Below are 23,957 nucleotides of genomic sequence, written 5' to 3'. Positions count from 1 at the left end.
ATTTAGTTAGCATTTCTTTACAGTAAGGTTTCAAATCATCTATAAATTTAATACTTAAAAATTATGGGTATTTTTTTTTTTTGTATTCCATTTAAGCAATTAAAACTTAAATTAAAAATTTACTACTGTTCTCTCCTTCTCTAGCTATTTCACTCGGTTTCAAATCAAATCCAAATGCAACCTTGAGCAGTTGAGCTTTTGGGCACATGTTCCTGGATACAGTGGGTCACAAATCACAACCCACAAGCACAACACAAATCTGGAGCAGGACCATGAATATATAATCATAAGCTTTACTGGGGCATTATTTTGCAATCTTGAGGAATAGTAGTTGTCCTATTATCGATTGATAAGTTTTCTTCTTTATCATTTTTTGATGAATAGTTGTTTTTCTTTATCATTTTGCACTTGTGCACATGCAAGACTGAGGCCTCAAGTGGAAATATATCGATTTTTATATCTACATAGACAATAATTAATGTATCGTAGACAGTGCTTTCCTCGCGCGTCGTGTATCTGTTGTTTAGTTTTTATTGAAATCCGATTTCTACCAAAAAAAAAATTGTAAATGCAACAGTCATATTATGTGCCCTTAGGTCCTTTACTTATGAAAAAGTACCAGCCCAATTAATGATAACAGGAGAACTGAATTGTTTGACGCCAAAAAATAACTAGAACTAATTTTGGCTCAGTCCTCGTAACTTTAGCTTTTGATATGATAAAGAGCTATGGACAAAACTAAACCTTGATTTGCGTTTTAAATTCAGATTTAACAAACGTGGTCAAAAGGAAGTTGAACCCTTAATTATGAGCCTGGACCTGGAGGGCATGTGCAAGGCTCTGTAGACGAAAATTAGTCTCATTTCTTAACTAAGACAAATTCATTATTTATTAAAATGCATTATGTTAAATATTAATATTGATACACTATGTTAAATATGCTAGTATAAATACGAAAGTGATAATATAAAGTATAGGACACAATAACATACGAGAATTATGTGGTTCAGCCTAATGGCCTACATCCACAGAAGAAACCCTAAAGGGCTATATCAATAATATATTAGAGTGTAGTACAAATCCTATATTACAATAAATCATAACATGTGTATATATAGTAGACTAAACCCTAGACTAATAGACTTCTAGTACAAATAGGAGGCTTGGCTTGCACACAAAGTAGAATTAGGCTTGGGCTTATGATAATGAGTTAATATATCTCTAACATCCCCTCTCAAATTTAAGATGGAAGCTTGATGAAATCTTGAGATTTGATAAAATTGAGAAGATCCCTTAAATGAAGTTTAGCTCTGTGACGGTGGTTTGAGGAAGACAATGATCTTGCAGTGTTAATGCGACTTCTATTGGTGGCATGACTATACCGTAAAGATTTGACGGTAGCAGTGGGAACTTAAAGAAGATGAACGCAACGAAGAAACACTGAGAAAGACAAAGATTGCTTTTAATACACCGTAAGGACAAAAAATCTAGGGCCATAGGAAGGTGGCTCTAATACCATGTTAAATATTAGTATCGATACATCATGTTGAATATGCTAGTATGAATGCGGAAGCGAAAATATAAAGTATAGAAAACAATAACGCATGAAGATTACGTAGTTCAACCTAACGGCTTACATCCATAGAGGAAACCTTAAAAAGCTACATCAATAATATATTAGAGTGTAATACAAATCATGTATTACAATGAACCATAACATATGTATATATAGTAGACCAAACCCTAAACTAATAGACTTTCAGTGCAAGTAGGAGGTTTAGCTTGCACACAAAGTAGAATTAGGCTTAGACTTATGCTAATGAGCTAATATATCTCTAACACAGTACAAGAGTGACAAAGGCTCAGTTTTGTTCATCCCATTGCTTCCATTTCTTCAATACCCATACACTTATCAGCAAAAGCAGGGCTAGCAAAATTAAATTAATTTAAAAAAAAAAAAAGAAAAAAAAAAAAGAGCTGGCCTTTCTGTATTGTCTTGATCTAGTTGCAACCCAAACCTCATATTCTTGATCATCCATCTAATTGATATCGACAACAACTAGTTTCTCTACTACGCTTCTCTACTTTGAAATCATGTCTTCAACGAACGATTTCAATTGTTTTTCACATGTGTGTGTACGGATGTATGTGAAAGCATATGTGTACAACAAGCGATCATTTTCTTAGTTTTTCCTTCCTCCAGCATGAAAATAATTGTATAAGGTATTATCCATCAAATGCGTATATATGCAGGTTTTACATCACCTAGATACTGTTCTATATTGATGGTGGACTTTGTACTCAAGTAGTAACAGACTCAAATGAAAATTCATATCTCTTCTTTACAAAATCAAGCTATTAATTTTTTTTATATATAAAAATTTAAAAATTGGCGTCTAGCTATAGCAAAATCTTGATTCCCTGTGTACACACAATCATATCTCTTAAAAAAACCCTAATTCATATCTTGAATCCCTAATGTACACACAATCATATCTTTTTAAAAAAACCCTAATTCATTCGTAACCATTCCAAGGCCTAGATCTGCTTTTTTTTTTAGGTTTATGTTGAACTTAGGAAACAACTCCTCTATCTCCTTCTGCTTTGATTTCAGGCATCCTACGTACATTGAGTTTACTTTTGCGAGTAGAAGTCCCAAATGGGGAAAAATAATGGAGTGATTAATATATATGATATAATTAAGTACAAACCCATATAAGAGTATAAATTAAGCAATACTTTTGGATAAATGATGTTTTTGATCTTCTTATATGTTATTTATGTTGTAGTTTTTTTTTCCCGGGCTTAACGAAGAAAAGATTAAAAACCAGTGAATATATTAAGCTTGATTTTGAATTTGAGTCCAAGGAAAAATTAAACTTTTCCCCCAAGAGATGACAGATGAATACGTTGCAAATTACACTTCACACCAGCAAAATAAAGAAAAAAGGAGACCTGCAAACCCAAATACAAAAAGTAATGATACAGTGTTTTGAAAAAACAAGAGGTGACCGAGCTCTGAGGAGGAAGAAGAAGATTAAGGCAAAAATGGTTGTAAGAGTAAAAAAATATTAAAGTTATAAGAAGAAGTACTAATTAGTCAAGTAGGGAGCATCGGAGAAACTTCCAGGAAATTTCGTAGGAAAAAATAAAAATATTGCTCTAGCTGCTTTTTTTATTTTTTAGTTATAAGAGTGCTATGTACAGGGCGGCCTAAGGTATTTTGAGGCTTTACGATGGAATCCTTTTTTTATTTTTTTAAATATTTATTTTATATTATTATCTTTATATCTAAGTAAAATACATGCATATTGAGATTGAAATTTTCATGTATTGACCATAAATTTTATGGCTTAATTAATACTCTCCAAGCTAATTAATAATCTAAAATTATCTTCGACGAGTCTTTGTTTTTTTTTTTGTTTTTTTTTAAATAAAGTATTGGATAAGTATTAACTAATATTTGAGATTAAATTTTTAAATTTTGTTGATTTGAGTTTTCTTTTTCTTTTCTTTTTTTTGGGCCTTCTACCACTTAGGGGCCTTAAGTAATGGCAACAGTTGCTTATAGCCTTATAGTGTTGAGCCACCCCTGGTCATGCATGCTGCAAAAGACTTTTTATTTATTTATTGACCCTATAATAAAGTAATAAACTTCCCTCTCTTTTTTTTATCATTTAGAAGGAAGTAATAAACTACTTGATTACTTTCACATACATTTCTCTCACATTTAGCTTAATAAAAATAAGTTTCTCAAAAAAAAATAATGATAATAATAACATTAATAATATATATAGCAATAATCTTGAAATAATATAAAAATATACTGGTATCGAAATATTTAATTCCAATAGTTAGTCCAGAAGATCATATTATAATCTCAATCTCATCCCTAATTCTCCAAAAAAAAAAATCAAATACATGTCCAAGTTTCATGTAGTAAAACTTATAATACCTTTAACATTTTTCCTTTAATTTTTTTTTGGGTTGGAAGGGTTGCTGGGTTAGATTATTCTTTTCTATTATCTATTTTGTACTAATACTTTTTTACTTTCTATTTATGCTTTTCCATCACCCAAAATATATACCCAAACATAATTTCAGTGCTCCATGGAAAAAATTATCTTAGAGGGCCACTATATCTAGTTACTTCTTTAAATGCGTGGTCTCACATGTTATGAGTAGTTGCATGATGTACTCCATTTACACACTATTTTTTCTTAAGAAAAAATGGAGCTTGCTGGTATGGCCACTGCTCCAAGCTTACTTAAACTCTATTCATAAATGGCATGAGACATTTTTAATCAATAAACCACCCTAATGAGTGGTAGATACTCCCTCACTTAACAAACAACAATTAGGAGGGATTTCAGCTAGCTAAAGCCTTCCTCTGTTACTCTATTCCTTTTATATAGTTTTTTTTTTTTAGTAAATAACACGTATGCAATGGATTTGATTATACTATCTCAACCTATAAATATTATTTGAGTTAGTGCATGTAACGTTTTATATGTTACTATTATTGTCGTTGTCAATAATCTTTACTTGTATAGTTGTGATTGTTGCATGTGTATTGGTTTTTCTTTTCACCTTTCCTAAAATGGTATTGGATCAAAATATTTGACGCATTGTTTCTTGATTTGAGTTTTACACTAGCTGATGAAGGTTATAATTTGTAAGAAAAATAAAGAGAAGCTGATAAAGGAGACTGGCGGTTTAAGTCCCACAAAATCATCTACCTTAGTAACTGGAAACAACACCTTCGATTTAGTTACCATTATGGTCATTTTTGTACTCCATTTAAGCCTTTAAAACTTAAATTAGCAGAATGAATTCAGTGGGTCACAAATCTCAATCAACAACAAAAATTTGGAGTAGGACCATGTATGATCATAAGCTCTACTACAAGGGCATTATTTTGGAATCTCGAGGAATATTAATATTAATTGTCCTATTATTGACTGATAAGTTTTCTTCTTTATCATTTTTTGATGAATATATAGTTGTCTTCTTCTTAATCATATATCGCCATGATCCCTGAAATTACATCTCCCTCCCCCACAAGGTTTGGCATTTTGCACTCGCACAGGCAAGAGGCCTCAAGTAGTGGAAATATATTGATTTTTATATCTATGCAGACAATAATGTATCGTAGACAGAGCTTTCCTCATGCAATTGTAAATATTGCAGTCATATCATGTGGGCAACCGATACTGTTTGACGCCATATAATAACTAGAACTAATTTTGGCTCAGTCCCCATAAATTTTATCTTTTGATATGATAAAGAGCTATGGACAAAACAAAACCTTCATTCCAATAAAAAAAAAACAAAACCTTCATTTGCGTTTTGATTCCAGAATTAACAAACGTGGTCAAAAGCTGAACCCTTAATCATGAGCCTGGACCTGGAGGGCATGTGCATGTGGTCACAGACTTACAGTGCTTTGGGTAGGGAAGACCCAGTAAACAAAAATTAGACTCATTTCTTAACTGAGCCAAAATTAATTATTTATTGAAATGCAGAACACAAGAGTGACAAAGGCTCAGCGTTGTTAGTCCCATTGCTTCCATTTCTTCAATAATCACACACTCTTTGGCAAAAGCAGGGCTAGCAAAATTAAAATCAGAATTAAAAAATAATAATAATTACAGAACAAAGAGAGCTGGGCTTTTTGCATTGTCTTGACCTGGTTGCAACGCAAACTTCCTATTCTTGATCATCCGTCTAATCTTTACCGACAACAACTAGCTTCTCCGCAACCCTTGTTTGAAATCATGTCACAATCGCAACGCAACGCGTCACAATCGCGTCAAATGTCACAAACTTCCTATTCTTGATCATCCGTCTAATCTTTACCGACAGACAACAACTAGCTTCTCCGCAACCCTAGTTTGAAATCATATAAAACTATACTTTTGGGTAAATGATGTTTTTATATGTTATTTATCTTGTAGTTTTTTTTTTTTTTTTTCCCGGGCTTAACGAAGAAAAAAAACAGTGCATATATTAAGCTTGAATTTGAATCCAAGAAATTGCAGTTTACACTTCACAGCAGCAAAATAAAGACCAAAGGAGACTTGAAAACCCAAATACTTTGTTATTAAAACTAAAAGGCAAGAGTAGAGAAATTGCTTGTGATGTTAAGGAACAAAGAAGGGCAGAGACCTGAGGATGAAGAAGAGTAAGGCAAAAATGGTTGTAATAAAGAGTTTAAAAATATTAAAGCCAAAAGAAGAAGTACGGAAGTAGTCAAGTAGCGGAGGAAACTTCCAGGAAATTTCGTAGCCAAAAAGAAGAAAAGTCCTAGATGCTTTTCTTGTTACAAGAATGCCATGAATGCCGCAATGGACTTCTTTTCTTCTTCTTTTTTTTTAATTTATATTCAGCGCTTGACCCCATAATAAAGTAATAAACTACTTGATTACTTTCACGTGCATTTCTCTCGCAATTAGCTTAATAATAATAATCTTCTAAAAAAAAAAAAGCTTAATAATAATAATAATAATACTATAATAACATTAATCACATATATATATATATATATATATATATATATATTATATAGAGATGGGTCCAAGTTAAACTTAGTGTAACTCTCATAGAGTTACACTTTTTGTAAGTCATAGATTTTTTAGAGATCTATCAGTTGAAAAAATATCATTAAATGTAAATACTTCCCCCTTATTACCTAATTAATGCTAGAATTTTTTTTCTCTCATCTTATTTATTACTTTCCACATCATTAGAGGGTGTTAGATTTATAATTAAGTGTTAAATTACCGATTGTCCCAAAAGCTTAAGCTTTTAAGAAATGTTAGGAAATGGTGATTGTTAAGTGTTAAATTAACAATGGTCCCAAAAGCTTAAACTTTTCAGAAATGTTAGGAAATGGTGATTGTTAAGTATTAAATTACCAATAGTCCCAAAAGCTTAAACTTTTGAGACAATTGGTAATTTAACATTCGATTCTTGTCTTCATTCTACCTCCTATTTAAAAAGTTAAATTTCTACTTGTTAGGCCTCCACTTATAAAGAGAAAATTTAGACTCACAAGTGAGGAGGAGTGTTAGACTTATGGTTAAATGATTAAATTTATAACTTTTTAAAAGTTTAAACTTTTTAAACAATTAGTAATTTAAGAGAGGGCACTGCCCTTTTCAATAACCTGCAAACCTTACATATACTAGCAGCCCACCATAGCCAACCTCCCACATCTGGGCAAAGAAGCTTTTTTTTTTTTTTTTTTTTTTTTTTTTTTTTTTTGAGTTAAATCTCCGCAAATAAGCTATTGAACGGTACGTTAGAAAGTGTCATTAAAAAAATAAAAAATAAAAACTGTGATTTCAAGACCTTATCAAAGTGATCTATATTTAGTATTTACCGTATATATATTGTCACTAATGAGTTCTATTCTATATAAATTAAATTACAAAGTGATAAACACTAAATAAATACAAGTTCAAATCAAATATAAATATCTTGACTCCCAGAGATAAATACTAGGATATTTATATTTGATTTGAGTATTATATATTATCTAATTGCTTTAGTTATATTTCAAGATAAATATCCTAGTATTTATCTCTGGGAGTCTGCATAAAACTCTTATTACATTATCAAATCTAGGATATTTATATTATCTCCGGGATATTTATATACTCTTATCCTAGTATTTATCAAAGTGATCTAACTCTGGGATATTTATATACTCTTATCCTAGTATTTATCAAAGTGATCTAACTCCAAGAGATAATATAAATATCCTAGATTTATGTAGTGTTTATCACTTTGTAATTTAATTTATATAGAATAAAACTCATCAGTAACAATATATATACGGTAAATACTAAATACAGATCGCTTTGGTAAGGTCTTGAAATCAAAGTTTTTTTTTTTTTTTTTTTTTAAATGACACTTTCTAGTGTACTGTTTAATAGCTTATTTGCGGAGATTTAACTCAAAAAAAAAAAAAAAAAAAAAAAAAAAAGATTATTTGCGGAGATGTGGGAGGTTGACTATGGTGGGCTGCTATTATATGTAAGGTTTGCAGGTTATTGAAAATGGTAGTGCCCTCTAATTATGTGGAAAGCAATAAAAAAGGTGAGAGAAAACAAGGCCTAGTATTAATTATAATTAATAAGGTGGAAAGTATTTACATTTAATGATGTTTTTTCAACCGTTAGATCTCTTGAAACTCAATAGCTTAAAAAATGTGTAACTTGAACGGTTGAACCTATCTTTTATATATATATATATATATATATATATATATATATATATATATAACAGTAATCTTAAAACAATACACATATTTACTGATATTGAAATATTTTACTCAAATAACCGGTTCAAAAGTAAGCTCAAACAATAACACAAAATCAACGTTGAAATTTTTTTTTTAAAGATCTATTTTATCATATTATAATCTCAATCTCATCTGTAATTCCAAAAAAAAAAAAAAAACTCAAATACATGTTTGAATCAAAGAGAAAGTGTATGAGTTGAAGAGAGACAAAGCACCATTGTTGCTCTAGAATTTGGAAGCAATGGTAACAACAACAACAAATCCTAGAGTCCAGTGTTTAAATAAATTACAAAATCTTAATGAGATCAATCTTCCTAGTATGTACTACTACAATGTAATTGGTATTCCTTCTCTAGCTCTTTTCTTTTTTCTTTTCTTTTTTTTGCAATTTTGGGGTTTTGAAGGTGTTAGGTTCTAAGGATTTAGGATCTCAATGCTTTATAACTTTAATATGTAATGTTGGTAAACCATGATCAAAACTTAAAGTCTATATTTAGGCTGCTCAAAGTGATGTATGTGTAAAGTTGGAATCGAGTAATTGCAAAAAATTGCTATTCAATTTCTGCAAGGCTTGATCAATTGAAAATTAGACTCGATCGATCGAAACTTGTGCAAAATGTTTTTTCTGCAGAATTTCCAACTCAGCCCAAGCCTATATGATGTGTAGGGTTTTATGTTTTTCCTTAAGTATAGAATGAAAAACTCTAGCCACGTTTTGTGGTTGTTGTTTATGCTGTATGTGAATCTCTTGTGAGATCTATAAATATTTTCCTTCATACATATTTAGGGTTATTAAGATCGAGATTGATGTCGAGAACTAGATAATTGTTTTAGTTGCTGCATAAAAAGCTTAAAGAAAAACAAGTGGTATACTTGTGGATGCTATGGATATGAGAAAGAAGTAGTCTGTGGACTTGGAGCTGTCACGTGGTCGTGGTAGTAAATTTTCTACTCAAGGTAGCAATAGGATGTTAATGTCTAAATTGCTATTATAAAACTTCAATTCTTTCATAGTGAATTTGTTTTACCTTGAGGATAGTTAGGTTAAATCCTCTTCAGGTTTTTTACTAGTTTGGTTTTTCTGGGTTATCATATTATTGTGTTATTTACTTTTTGCACTGTTTCAATGATATGATTTACTTGTGTTAACCTAGATCTGAATAATTTATGTAAGTTTATCACTTAGCTAAATAACTAGGTTAATCTGTTTATGTTTAAGGAGTCTAAAAACGTACAAGTGGTATCAGAGCGGGTTAGCTCTAGTGTTTAGATCTTTTGATTTAAGAGTTGATTCTTGACCCCTGATGTCATGGAACACGGTCACTCTCTTATGATCTCACCTCACTTTGATGGGAACAATTATGCTTACTGGGAAGTAAGAATAAAAGCATTCCTGAAATCCATTGATGAGAGGGTTTGGAATTCCATTGAATACAAATGGAAGAAGCCAACTACTCCTATAAGCAAGTGGCAAACTTCTCAAAAAAAAGCAGTCGCTTTTAATAACAAAGCCATGAATGCTATTTTCAATATTGTTTCAATGGAGGAATTCAAGAGAATCTCAAATGTGGAAGTTGCTCATACTACTTGGAATATTCTCCAAACTGTGCATGAAGGCACAAAAGTAATTAAGATAAATAAGTTGCAACAGCTAACAACTAGATTTGAAAGCATTAAGATGTTTGATGATGAAAGTTTTGATGAATTCTATGCTAAGCTTAGTGACATTGTTATTCTGCTTTTAATTTGGGTGAAATTTATAATCAACCTAAGATTGTTAGGAAAATACTTAGATCTTTGACTGAGGATTTTAGACTGTCATTACTGAAAGCAAGGATATGGACTCCATCCTTGTTGATGAACTTGTAGGATCTCTCTAATACTATGAGTTAGACCTTCCCAAAATAAACAAATCCAAATCAATAGTTCTTAAGTCAATTGATGATGTTGAGGAAATGGATTTGATGATAAACTATTTGCTACAAAAATTGCATATCTTGCCAAGAATTTTAGAGATTTTCTTAGGAACAACAATAGAAGGGCAAGAGGTAAAAACAATGCTAAACCTAGAAATTTTATGAGAAATTATCCTACTAAAGTGAACAATACTGAAAAACCTAAAGAGAAAGTAGGTTAATCCTCTAATAATTCTATGGGTCAACAATGTTTTGGTTGTCAAGGGTATGGTCATGTGAAATTAGTTAGTCCTACATTATTGAGATCAAAGGGTAAAGCTATGGCTGTAATCCTTAGTGATGATGAAGTTTCTGATAAAGAGTCTGGTAATGATGAGGATGGAAACTTTATTACTTTCACAGCTACTGCTGTAGTTGATGAAAGTGTTGTGGTTGATGAGAACCTTTCTAATGGGGAACTCTTTGAGAATGTTGATTTGCAAGAAGCCTATAATAAGCTTTGCAAGGTTGCTGCAAATGATGCTATGAATATTGATTTAGGCTTAAAGAAAATTACTTCTCTTAAACTTGATAAGAAAAATTTGTTGTTGAAATTGTTTAATGCTAATGAATTGCTTGATAAGGTGAAGACTGAGAACATGTTATTGCTTGATAAAGTTAAGAACTTGAAACTTGAATTATCTGTTACTAGAGAACAAACTAATAGGTCTGCTAGTTCTAAACTTGATCACATGTTAAGTGTTTAGAAGTCTCCTTTAGACAAAACTAATCTAGGTTTTGTAGAAAGCATCTCTTTGTCTGAAACTCATTCCACAAATTTTGTTCCTTCTTTTGAGCCTCCCGTGAGAGAGAGTGTCAAACTAATAGAAGTTACACCTCCTAGGAAGATTAGCGTTGATCTCAAAGAATCTAAGCCTAAGATCCCTAACCCTCCTAAAGATAAGTTGCACGATAGACCAGTCTGAGTTTGTCATTTTTGTGGAAAGTCTGGGCACATTCATCCAAACTGTTTCAAGTTGCAAGTTGCTAAGCATGTAAATAAGCCAAAAGTATTTGTGCCTCAAGCATAAAAACTTATGATACTTATTAGTGAGTTGGTAAAGGCTTTGAACCTTTATTCCAATCTTGGAGTTGCTCATCATACTAATCAAAATAATAACTCCAATGCTAGAGTTGCATCTAAAAAGTTTTGGATGCAAAAGGCTCAATCTAATTGAGTCTTTCTTGCATGGTCCTTGTCCTTCATCTTTCTATTCTTTGTGACCATTCTTCTTTTATTATTTTGGTTTGTTTTTTTTGTTTTTTTGTTTTTAGGATTTGCATTGTATATCATTCATGCTATGTTGTTTTTCTTATTCTTTTCAAAACAAAAACAAAGAAAGGGAGAAAAGAAAAAAAAAAGTGTCTTGCATTATTTTTCTTGGATTTGAAATCGAGGCTGGCCATATTAATTTTACATAACTTGTTTATGTATTTTGTTTAGCTTGGATAAGTTTATTTTATTACACTTTACTAGTTTGAATTTTGTAGTGCATGTTTTGTGGGAGATGTTTATAGTTTTTGATCACTTGATCTTAATCTTGAAGTCTCATGCTTTTAATTGTTGGACTTGAACTTAATGAAAAATGCATAAATAACCATGTCACTACTGTTTACTAGCCAATCATGAACACCTTAGTGCATATCGTAAGATTTTGTGCTCGAGAAAGTGTAGCACATGCACAAAAAGAACATAAGGTGTAGCCCCGAATTAATACTAAAATTAGTGTATACATTGTTAGGCTATAATCAATTGTTTAGCACAGAATAAATGCAACTTAATTGTTTGATAAAGTTCCATAAAGAAGCATGGGACCAAAAATGCACAAATGTTTAGGTTAACCTATAGCTACAATACGAGGGTTTAGACTGTAGTAAGTTTTTTAAGCATTGGGGTTTGAGTATACCTTAGCCTCCCCTCACTAAAAATCTAGACTCCGTCTGTCCGTAGTCGGAGGAAATTATATTCCAACAACTTCCCACCTCCCTTCACTACCAAAACCAAATCTTTACACTAAGGGAAAAAAAAAAAAAAACATTATGAAGATAAACTAAGTATAATTTTTGTATGGGGTTGAATTATATTTTCTAATGCTTTAGGAATAACAAAAACAATCTTCCAAATCCTTTCACGAGCTCCATCAGATCAGCCTGATTTTAACATTATTTCCACTAAACATGTGTTATCAGTCCAAGTCCAAGACCTAGCTAGGTACTGATTCTCTCTGCTAATATTTTTAAAGGTAATTGAGAGCCAAACCTTGGGTCAAACTCCAAAGAATTGAAAAAACAGAGAAAAGTTCTTAATCAGGGGCGGTAATAGCCTCTAGCAGTTACAACCGTCCGGTAGGTCTGACAGGTACACAAATTCTTGTGCTATCCAAATGGACCAAATCCAATTTAGTTAATCAACTTTATAACGTGCTCTTAATATTTTAGACTTTTATTTTGGAGTTTATACTAAAGACAAGTGTCTGGAATGGATCTGGGAAAATGCTTTTCGTTTCTTTTCCTGATCCGTGTTTCTCTCACATTAATTAAAACCCCATGTTGGTTATAAAAATTAAAGTTATAAGTCATTTGGGTACGTAGTGCATAAGGTAGGTGTGTCCAGGCCGGCGCAGATTGTCTCTCGTTCATTTGTTACCTTAAAGACATAGATAATATCAACTATTCTAGATCAGAAATCCAGAATAAAGATTAAGAAAAACATTGCTTTTGGTATATATGTTAGATGATACTTTCGACGCATGACACGTGAAACTTAATTTAATGAGGTTGTGGGTATATCAAAGCACTTTGGTTTTACACAGCATTTTGGTGACTAGCTACTCGAGAAATGGGATAAGAGAATTTCAATTCTCAATATTCAATTATTCACCCCCTCAGTTGCTTTTAGATTTTCAAGAAAAAGCCTGAAAGGTTCACTTGGGTTTGACACCTTAAATGTTGCGGTCTTTATTTCCCTTGGATTTGATATCTTAAAGAATAAGTATTGTGTCACGTAAAGTGGCACAACAAGTACCACAAATGTTATATATAGACCCATTTTATGTGGTGAGTTGTGATTGGTAGAAGAGTGTCTCCATATGGACTACTACCACCCTTCCACCAACCATAACTCACCAGTATTTATTGTGCCATTTTATGTGTTACTTTATGTGGCGAGCTGTGGTCTTTATTTTCCTGAATGGCAAAGAATAAGAACAAGTTTCAACTCTTTTTTGTTTGGTTTATTTCTCGTTACTTTCCCTCAAGAAAAATGATAAAGAAAAGGGCACCAGATGGGGAACTATGGCTATGGGGCAGTGATTAATTAATATGATTGTGAATGATACAACAATATCAAAGTTTGATCCGACAGATGATCAAGAAAGGTCAAATTTAACCAATCGAAAAAAAAAAAAAAAGAATCAACCTGTGTAATGAAATATGATGAGCTCATAGGAAAAAAAATAAGAAAGAAATCTTCTAACCTTTGTTTTACTTGGGACTATATTTTTTTTCCATTATAAACTTTAATTACTCTATAAGTACAAAATTTAAATTAAAAAAACATAATTAATTATGATTTTTTTTAAAAGTAATTGATTGTGATTGAGAAAATATAAAATGAAACAACAAACAAGTGAAACAACTTATTTTTCCCTCCTCCCATAGTTGTACCACTTATATCTTTCGGTTTATCGGGCTTGTATCGCCCCAGACTGTATTTAGCCTCGGTTGATGACTTTGTTGGCTAGTTTTTAATATATTCCCTGTTTACCAAAAAGAAACAACCTATTTTTTAATTTTCATACCCCATCAATATGCATTATGCACAATCCAACACACTTAATTACATAAATAAGTTTTATTAACATTTAAAGTGAATAAAACATTAATTAGATAGTATTTATTACACACTCTGTTATAAAAATTTTAAAAAAAAAATTGAGATAATTTTTCAACTCAAAATTTCAGGAAAAAAAAAAAAGTTTATAGCATTCATCTCAAAAACAAAAAACAAAGTGTATAACATGCATAACAACCTTTATCATCAAAATTTAAAACAATCGAAGGTATGTAGGATGACTACTTTGACTAGATAAAAGGAATTGTGTTTATTCAGGGGTGTTTGGTAATGTTGTTTTAGTAACGTTGTTTGTATTTTTTTGAAAATATGTATCATTGAAAAAATATGTAAAAATACGTGTAATATTGTTTAAAAACTGAAAATTGTTACTTAAAATCACGTACCAAACGACCCCTTACTACGTAGAGTCAAATCTCAACACGTCCCAATACATTAGAATAGATGGCTCTTCATGCATTGGTGCAATACAAGCCCCCACTACTAAAAGTAAAGTCTAGGTATATCTTTCCACAATTATCATCATGAATTTCTATGATTTTTAATTACCTAATAAAAATGAGATTACAATAGGTCACATCAACCATTATAAAAAAAAAAAAAGAAAAAAAAAAAGGCAAGACTTTTGTACAAAATTTAGGTATTGTTACTTAGGTTCTTCTCCTAAGATTATGCCATGTGGATTTTTTCTCATGGGATGGAAGTGTATTTTTTTGTTAAGTGGCCACATGATTGAATTTTAAAAAAGGAACCTAAGAAACAGCACCTAAAATACTGTATCTAAATTTTATCCTAAAAATATATATATATTACCTTCCTATCTTAAAACCCTACCCTAAGTTGTTGATTTTAATCAATGTTTCTTGATGGGACTGACGAAGTCAAACACATATGAGATCGCCTCCACAGACGAACCTGACCGAGTATCCACATCACTGACGAGGATGTTAAGACCATTCAATGCTGCCAATAATGTCCCAGACGGTTACGAAACCAGCTGGATAAGCCGTTAGAAACGTATTGAATCCCATTACTCAGTTGAAGACATTATCAAGAAAGACATTAACACCACAGTACCGTCTACAACGGCTAAAATCCGGAGGGATATATAAAGCCCTCGCAACGCCAATACAAGGTATATACATAGTCAAAAGATATACTGAGTTATTTTGTTTTTATTGTTATAAACCTTCTTCCGCACTAACTTTGGCATCGGAGACGTTGTGGCAGGCACCACATCGGTGACCATTTAAATAAGCTCTTACTTCCGTCGTGACGCAGGAGTGTAACCGCCCTATCTAAACAAACTCATAACGACTGACGAAATTTTGCTCCATCATTTCTAATACTATTTCCTTGTGATTGGAAAATCTTGTACCAATATGCACACCGGAAAGCTAGTCCCCTGTTCTATCTTCAAGTGTGTTTTGGTCATTTTGAATGATTTTAGTGAATACCGGCGGAAATGAAAGATTGGGCCTTAATAAGTTTTGGGGTTTTTATTTTTATTTTTTAATACTACCTGATGTCATTTGATTTCTGCGCCTGAAACGGAAGAAGAAAAGCAGTGGATGTGAAACGATGTCGTTTGATTTTAGCCTTTGAAACAGAAAAAGAAGATAAGATAAGAGAGTTTAAACTTTAAACGGAGGGAACAGGGGGAGAGAGAAATAAATACAAAAAATAAAAAGATGAGAAAATATGTCAAAGGAGAGATAGTCAGATAGAATGGGAGAAAACTAATAAAAAAAAAAAAAAGGTGGAGCTACGTGGAAGAGATAAACACGTGGGATAGCCTCTTGCAAATAATAAACAGGAAGGTTCTTGGAAGGTGCATGACTTATAAAACCCCATTACATACGTGCTTATTTACAAAAATACCAAATTTGTTTTCCCTCTTTTTATAAGTCATAACAAATCAAATCACTTTTTAAAAGTTTCTTCTGAAGTTTAAACTGTGCATAAGATTAACTATTTGAATATTTAAGCTCATTATTATTATTGTACTATAGCACTAATTCTTAGCTTAAAAAAAAGTACAATAGCACTAATAATATATATTTGCACTTATCTTGAAATGGCAATAGGTCAATATTTAAATATTCTGTTTCAATAGACAAATTGGAATAATATTTAGAACGTTGGTTTCAGTTAATTCAATTGATAAAATTTAACATCTCTACTAAAAAAACAAACTAATTGGTATCTAATTTTGATGGTAAATAGTAGTGGTTATGGAAGGAAGGACATAGGTTCAAATGTTATCATGTCTATAATTATATGATAAAGAATAATTATTATAATGTGGTTTTCATTAGTTCAAATCCTATTGTATATATATATTTTTTTAAATTAAACTGCACATTTTGGCTTTCAACTTGGAACCTTTATGTCTTCTCCAAAAAAAAACTTTGAACCTTTATTTCAAATCATCTTTATATATTAAAATGTTTTTAAAAAGGTCTTTACAATCAACTGTTAGATTTAAAATTCTGATAAAGCAAACGAAATTCATAATACTGAAGTCACTTTGATGATGTGAGCCGATGTTATGACATGAATTATATTTGACATATTAACATTTTTCATAAATTAGACGATGAGTACATTTTTAAACATTTTTGAAAGTATAAGAATTAAAGTGAAATATTTTAAAGTATGAAAAAAAAATGATATTGAAAGAAAGCTCAACCTAATTTGATCGAATCAATAGTTAATATAAAATTCTAATCCAACCCAACCCACTGACCTAAAAAAACCAATTTAAAACGTTAAATTGAGTTAGAATAGATCAATTTCATAAGATTAGTGGATGAATGCATGCCCTTACTTAGTTGCGTATAGTTGTACTACTTAGGGTTGTACAAAAAATCGTTTTGACCTCACAATCACATCTAAACCAAGGTTACCGATACCGTACCGGCCGGTACATACCGTACCGGCCGGTGTACCGGTACCGGTACACTTTTATTTTGTACCGGAAAAAATACCGGCCGCGTACCGGCCATACCGGCCAATTTCGGACAATACCGGCCGATACGCCCCGGTACTGGCCGGTACAGAAAAAAGCTTTTTTTTTTTTTTAGTTTTGTAATTTTTGAATTTTGTAAGGGTATAATGGTAACTTATTTACATTAACTTATTAGTATTATTTGTTTTCTTAGTATGCAATGAACAACTAAGCTTTCTATTTTTTATATTGTGTTTTTTTTTTTCCTTTTAATTTATACTAAAGTCTAAAACTATGAATAATTTGTTCTGAATTGAGGTAATATTTTATAATAAACTTTTATATTTACTATAATATAAGTGAAATATTATATGCTTATAAACATGGTTCTAGAGATTTTGGTGTGTGTGTATGTGTATATATAAAATAGCGGTAAATCCGAAACGGTACACCGGTATTGACCGGTATCCGAAATATATCGTACCGGTGGCCAAACCGGTACAGCCTCCGGTACGGTATTGACTTCCTTGATCTAAACTGACTGCAAAATATGGTCATTACATCATTGGCCACGATGATGGTGTAAAAACCAAGTGCGGTACAATTTGCGATTTTTATTTTTAAACACACCCGCACTAAACCTATTAATATATAAGTTTATATTTTATATTTAATTCAATATATTAAATAAGCATCTAACACATATTTAATCTATATTATTATTTAAGGAGTTTTTCCTGTCTGGGATGGGTTTTTTAGTGGTTAAAAAATACATCCACATTCTAAGTTTAAGCAAAAACAAATTTGGAAGACAATTTGATAAAAATATATCTTTAACTCTCACAAAAAAATATTACCTACAAAATAAGATCACTCTTTTATTAGTTTTCAAATTTAAAAATTCGTATATTTAAATTGCTCCCAAGTCTCGAACTCACTATATTCCTTCAATCATTCACATTTTCATTTTTCTTTCTTTTTTTTTTTTCCTTTTTTTTTTTTTGGGAATTTTGCCGTTTCCTTTTTTTTCCCCTTATCTCACGTTTGGTTCCCCACCCCGTCCAATAAAAAAAATGATTTTACTAACCTGTACCTTAATTGCTGATAATAATATATCATTTTTTGAAAAAAAATTTATCAAAAATTAAATTTTTTTTACAACTTCTTCAATTTTTCATAAATAACTTAATGTGGTGCCCAAATTCATAAAAAAAAAAAATCTATTATTTTTTATTTATTTTTTAAAGTTCTGTCCTTCGCTCATTTAATGCTCATTTACTTTACAACCCATTATCAGTATCATGACCCTTATAAATGTGTGAGTGTACCGAGTCCGTCCTCCACCGGATTGAGATAAAGTTAAAAGGGGTCTTAAAAGAAAGTTTGAAAAGTGACATATAAAATAAAGACTAAAGAGTGCAGAGTGCAGAGTGCAGAGTGCAGAGTGCAGAGGTACGGTACTACTACGATCCTTATAAGTGGGCCCACCACTCATATCCACGTCATAGTAATCACACGGCATATAAACGCGTAGGAATTTAGGATCAGTTGGCGTGATATTCCTTTCAATAAAATAATATAACACAAAGGACACGGTTGCTACTGGGTCCCCCTTTTTAGGTAATGAAGCCTTCCCCAGTTAAAGCAGTTGGGTCCAGTCTGCACTCCCCAATTCGTATCGGTCGTACGTACGTCCCGTTACTTTCGTTTTCCAAATGCCTATTATTATTATTATTATTATTATTACTTCTTCCACCTTCGCTAAAACTAGCTAATCATTAATCCAGCTGCTAATCTGGGTTATTTTATCGATATTGCCGGTCAGGAAGATAAAATAATGAGAGGTGCTACGTCCACAACATTTTTATAATATTTTTACAACAAATCATAGGTAGTTAGTTGTTATTGGTTCAAATTTGAACTTAACGCTAAGATTACTTTTTTGCCCCAACAATAACAACCAATAACATCCTGCCACTTAAGATTTGTTATAAAAATGTTGTAAAAATGTTGTGGACATATCATTTCTCTAAAATAATACTAGTAAATTGTGATGCCCTCTTTTTTAGAGAAAGCACATTTGCATTGGGAAAAATTTTCATTTTCTAGTTAATATAAAGAATTTTGATCGTTTCTGTTGACTTTGACTCGAGGGACATCAATTATTAAATTTGTTTGAGATGTTAAAAAAGAAAAGGAAAATGTGTTAAGGATTAATTATTGTGGGGTCTAGCTAATGAAAAAAATTGTATGAATTGATGAGGTTGAAAATATTATTAAAGTGATAAATGAAACTCAAAAGGTAAGATTCGTTAACTAAAATACTTATAAAATTGGTAAAAAATATGGCAAAAGCAAAAATATTTGATATAAAAAAATTTATAATCGGACACTTTACCATGCCCATTAATACTACCCAAAAAAAATGCAAACATTTCGAGAGAGAATGTACATTCAGTTTATTAACTTTTTCTCATATATACATGTATACTCTATACTTCTTTTTTTTGGGATAATGATGTATACTCTATATATATATACGAAGTCCTATATATAGATTCCACTTTTTTAAAGAAAGAATTATTTTACCATAGGTATTGAATAATTCCACAGCTAAAATAATTGACTCGCCTACAACACAATTGGAATTGAATATTTAGCTACACAGTCAATAATAAAGGAAAGTTGCCGCGTTGGACTAAACTTTCATTAGCAAGTTGAGTTTTTTTTTTTTTATTCATAAAAAAAGTTTTTTTTTTGCCACCTTAAAATAATAGAGTGATTATTGAAATCTTAAAAAAAAAAAAAAGCTTAAATCCTAACATCCAACTCACAAAAAGAAAAATATTAAAATTATTTTTTGGTTAAGAATAGAAAAGTATTGCAGTAATTAGAATCAAATTAAGGTGATTGATTATGTTATGAGGTGTATCAATTAATAAATGTAATCATCAATGACGTGGTTGCATATGTACCGCACTAACAGATACGCTACAACCCTTCAACACCAAACCCACATAATTGGACCACGTGATTGGCCCCACTATTCTCTGCAACTAAATTTGCAATATAAAAATAATATATATTTAATTTTGAGAAAAAGCAATATTAGATGTACTTACACATACGGTAGATTGAGATTCTTTATAGATGTCATATATAGTGGAGAGCACATATGTAAGACCATGATGGCGTAACAGTCCTAATGTACCATGATATAAAGCTATAGTTTTTGATAATTAATCATTTTTTACTGTTACAATATGTCATGTGCCTGAACTAGACAAAACTCTTTCATACCTCATATAGTATCTCCACGAGATAGTTCAGTCTCAGAACCACCTCAATCTTATGTGTACCTTTCTCTTCTTAAACCAACACACACCTCTTACGTTTTAGCCACCAAGAAAAATAAACACAACCACACAGTCACACACAGCTTTTTTCTTTCCATTCCCATAATACTAATTAAACTGTGTGCACTGAACCGAGTCATCCCAGCTTAGCCAACTCACATTCTTCATTCTGGGAAGCTTTTGCTTTTGTTTTTGGTTTTGACAATGGATTTTGAATGGATGAAGGACTTTCTTGAGGGCATGTTGAAACCTTTGGCTGCGACCATGGTGGTGATCATGGCGGTGCTGTTGTCTTATTTGCAAAAGTTGGGTTTGGAAAGTGAGATGATTTATTCAATTGCCAGGGCATTTCTTCAGCTTTCTATCATTGGGTTTGTTCTGCAATTCATTTTCAGTCGGGAAAATAGTTTGTGGATCATTCTGGCTTACCTCTTCATGGTTCGTCTTAATTTCTTCTCCCCACGTTTTTTCATTCTTGTTATAAACTGTGTTTGGTTTTTGAGAAAATTTTGAGGAACAGGTATTGAAACAAGTTCTAAGAATCGCACTTTATGGCTGTTTTGTTTTCATAAAACTAGAAGAAAAAAAAAATCTGGGTTTAATTTGTTTAAAAGATTTGCATTAGGGTTAGCTGTTTTGCAATTGATATATTATGAAATATTTTGTTATCCATTGGTTTTCTTCATTATTTTTTTTTCCATCTCTTTGGAAGAGAACAGACTCTGTTTGGCTGATGCTTTCTTTAGCTGTTGTTTTGGGTGTGATTTTTTAGAGAATTAAGGATCTCAGCTATATATATATATATATATATGAATGATTGATTGATTGCTTTCTATCTATAAATGAGAATTTTTTTGTTTATTTCGAAGAACTACAAAGAGCTTTTCTGTTAATTTCGAAATTATCTTATAGTTTATTTTTGGCAGGGGCGATTGGTTCCAATCAAAATTTGTTTCTTTCTATGGTTTTTTCTATAAATAAGTTCATAGCCTTGGTTTTTTCAGCCAACTCTACTGAAATTTTGCCAAGTTTTTGGTGGAGTATGGACAGCTCGGAATTTTTTGTTGATGTTCTGTTTTGTTTTTGCTCTTTGTACAATTTCCACAAGTTCACCAATTGATTCATATATACTTTAGCCCAATAAAAATTAAAAAAAAAAAAAAAAAAACTATTCTCAGGTTCTTTATTTTCCCCTTCTAGTGGATTCTTCCTGTAAACATTGTATATGTTAATCTGAAGATCTTTTTATCCTTTTGTGAATGACACACAAATTGGAGTGAATTTTCACCTTTTCTTTAGAGTACTCACCATTTTTCTAGGAAGCAGGTACTGGTACGGGTACAAGAATGGGCATGAGTATGAGTAGTGACAATAATTTTAGAAAAATTAACCCTTATTAGCTCTTCCCTAGAAAGTACGACAACGGTACAATACAGGTATGACATTTCAAATGAATTGTTCGTGCTTCCTGGCATTTTCCCCCCAAGACTCCCTTGTATAAATAATACTGCCAAGTAATTGAATCCTAATGAATTACAGTTGCCTGGACAGGCAAGAAGAGAATATAGACAAATGCAATCAGAATGCCAAGATCAAATTCTAGGGAGGCAGCAAAATTTTAATTCAACTATTTCATAAAGGGGCAAACTTTATTGAATACAATTTATTTCTTGTTATACTTGTAAAATTGATTGATACTAGTAAGTATACTACTAACAAAAACTGTAATAGATAAATATAATGAAAGAGAAGGATTTCCATTGTAACTTTCTGTATTGCCATAACTGATCTGAATACTGGTTTAACCTACTCAAAAGTCTTGGTGATTGATGCTAAAACATTGTTCTCCTGCAGGTCTCTGTTGCGGGTTATACGGCTGGTCAGCGGGCTAAACATGTCCCTCGAGGGAAGTATGTTGCAGGAGCTTCCATCCTGGCTGGAACTTCAGTGACCATGTTCCTGCTGCTTGTGCTACATGTATTTCCTTTCACTCCGCGATACATCATTCCTGTTGCTGGTATGATGGTTGGGAATGCAATGACAGTAACTGGGGTAACCATGAAGAGACTCAGAGATGACATCAGAACACAAATGAACCTGGTATGTCCAATGCAACAAACATTACTGGATTAAGGATTTTTGTTGTTATTGTGCAAGGCTCCAAATGTATATAACATGATTTTCTCTTTCAGATTTGATAAATAATCACTTTATCTTTGGAGTTTAAGCGGTTAGAAAATGAAGAATTTGAGTCTGTTTGGTTAGGCAATTTGGGGAGCCTAAAAGCACATTTTTAAAACCCAAAACACTGTTTCACAACAGCAACTTTTCATAGCTATTTTTTTTTTTTTACATTCATTTTAAACCCAAAATGCCATTCCGTAACAACTTATACAAATGCACCCTTTATTATAGTATCAAGTAGGTAATTAAGAGTTTGAACCTGTCTCTGCTCTATTTCCTATTTAAAAGCTGACAATCCCGTGTTGAGTCCCACTTATTAAGGAGAGTTGTGCGCACAGGAAGAGGAGAATAAAAAATTCACAATTTCCTAACTTATTAAACTTTTGGAATATCTAGTAATATATCAAGAATTCCCAATGAGCTGTAAAAAATATTTTATTATTCATGGTCATCATTGTAAGTGGATCATGATTATTTCGTACAAATCTTTGAATGAGAACAAATGCCTTTATTTTGGCCATCATCTTTTATAAAATGATATTCTCACTAATACATTTTTGTTTATTACTCAAGTTGGAGTAAGTTACAAAGGTGAATACTTCCAAGGTCTAAAATTTTATTGCTACATCATCCATATGATTAAATTTATTGTTTCTGTTTGCAGGTTGAGACTGCATTGGCTCTTGGTGCAACTCCTCGTCAAGCAACACTTCAGCAAGTGAAAAGGGCTCTGGTTATTGCACTATCTCCAGTGTTGGACAATGCCAAAACTGTTGGTCTTATCTCACTTCCTGGTGCAATGACTGGACTTATAATGGGAGGAGCTTCCCCGCTGGAAGCCATTCAGCTACAGATTGTGGTAATGAACATGCTTATAGGTGCATCAACTGTTAGCAGCATCATGTCTACTTACCTGTGCTGGCCTTCCTTCTTCACCAAAACTTTCCAGTTAGAAACAAAGGTCTTCACCGTCGAATGAGTTTCGCGTGTAGTTTTGCTCCCAATGCTCAGCCCCGGTTAACAAAAAAAAAGGAGCCGATGCATGAGTTGTGGGAGAAGTAGCTTCCACATCTTAGGCCTCTCTACTGGGTTATGATATATGTATAAATGTATCGGTTTTTGTGATGGTTAATTTTGCACTCGAGAATGTTTAGATGTAGAAATTAGCCTTTTTTCTAGGCTAAAATCCCCATCCCCCCTCTCCTAATTGAGGAGAATTTATACCCTAAAAAAATTTAGGGTATATATGTACAAAAATATGCCAAAATTGTATAAAGGTTGGCTCCCCTAGTGCTGAGTGGCATGCTGAAAGTCTTATTCCTTTTGATGAAATAAAAAATTTAATGTCAAA

The 23,957-nt window shown here is 31.9% G+C and overlaps 1 protein-coding gene across 1 annotated transcript; it reads left to right on the top strand.

Annotated features, from left to right (window-relative positions):
* The first annotated feature begins 20,367 nt into the window (after window positions 1-20,367).
* Window positions 20,368-23,957, top strand: LOC142610740 (protein ALUMINUM SENSITIVE 3). The gene is made up of 3 exons (XM_075782666.1): window positions 20,368-20,860; window positions 22,277-22,522; window positions 23,271-23,957. The coding sequence occupies exons 1-3, from the start codon at window positions 20,627-20,629 to the stop codon at window positions 23,583-23,585; spliced, it is 795 nt and encodes a 264-aa protein (XP_075638781.1). The 5' UTR covers window positions 20,368-20,626; the 3' UTR covers window positions 23,586-23,957.

This window comes from Castanea sativa, chromosome 9 (genome assembly GCF_040712315.1).
Source record: "Castanea sativa cultivar Marrone di Chiusa Pesio chromosome 9, ASM4071231v1".
Classification (NCBI taxonomy): domain Eukaryota; kingdom Viridiplantae; phylum Streptophyta; class Magnoliopsida; order Fagales; family Fagaceae; genus Castanea; species Castanea sativa.
The sequence above is the reverse complement of the archived record's forward strand: the minus strand, read 5'-3'. Positions and strand labels throughout refer to the sequence as shown.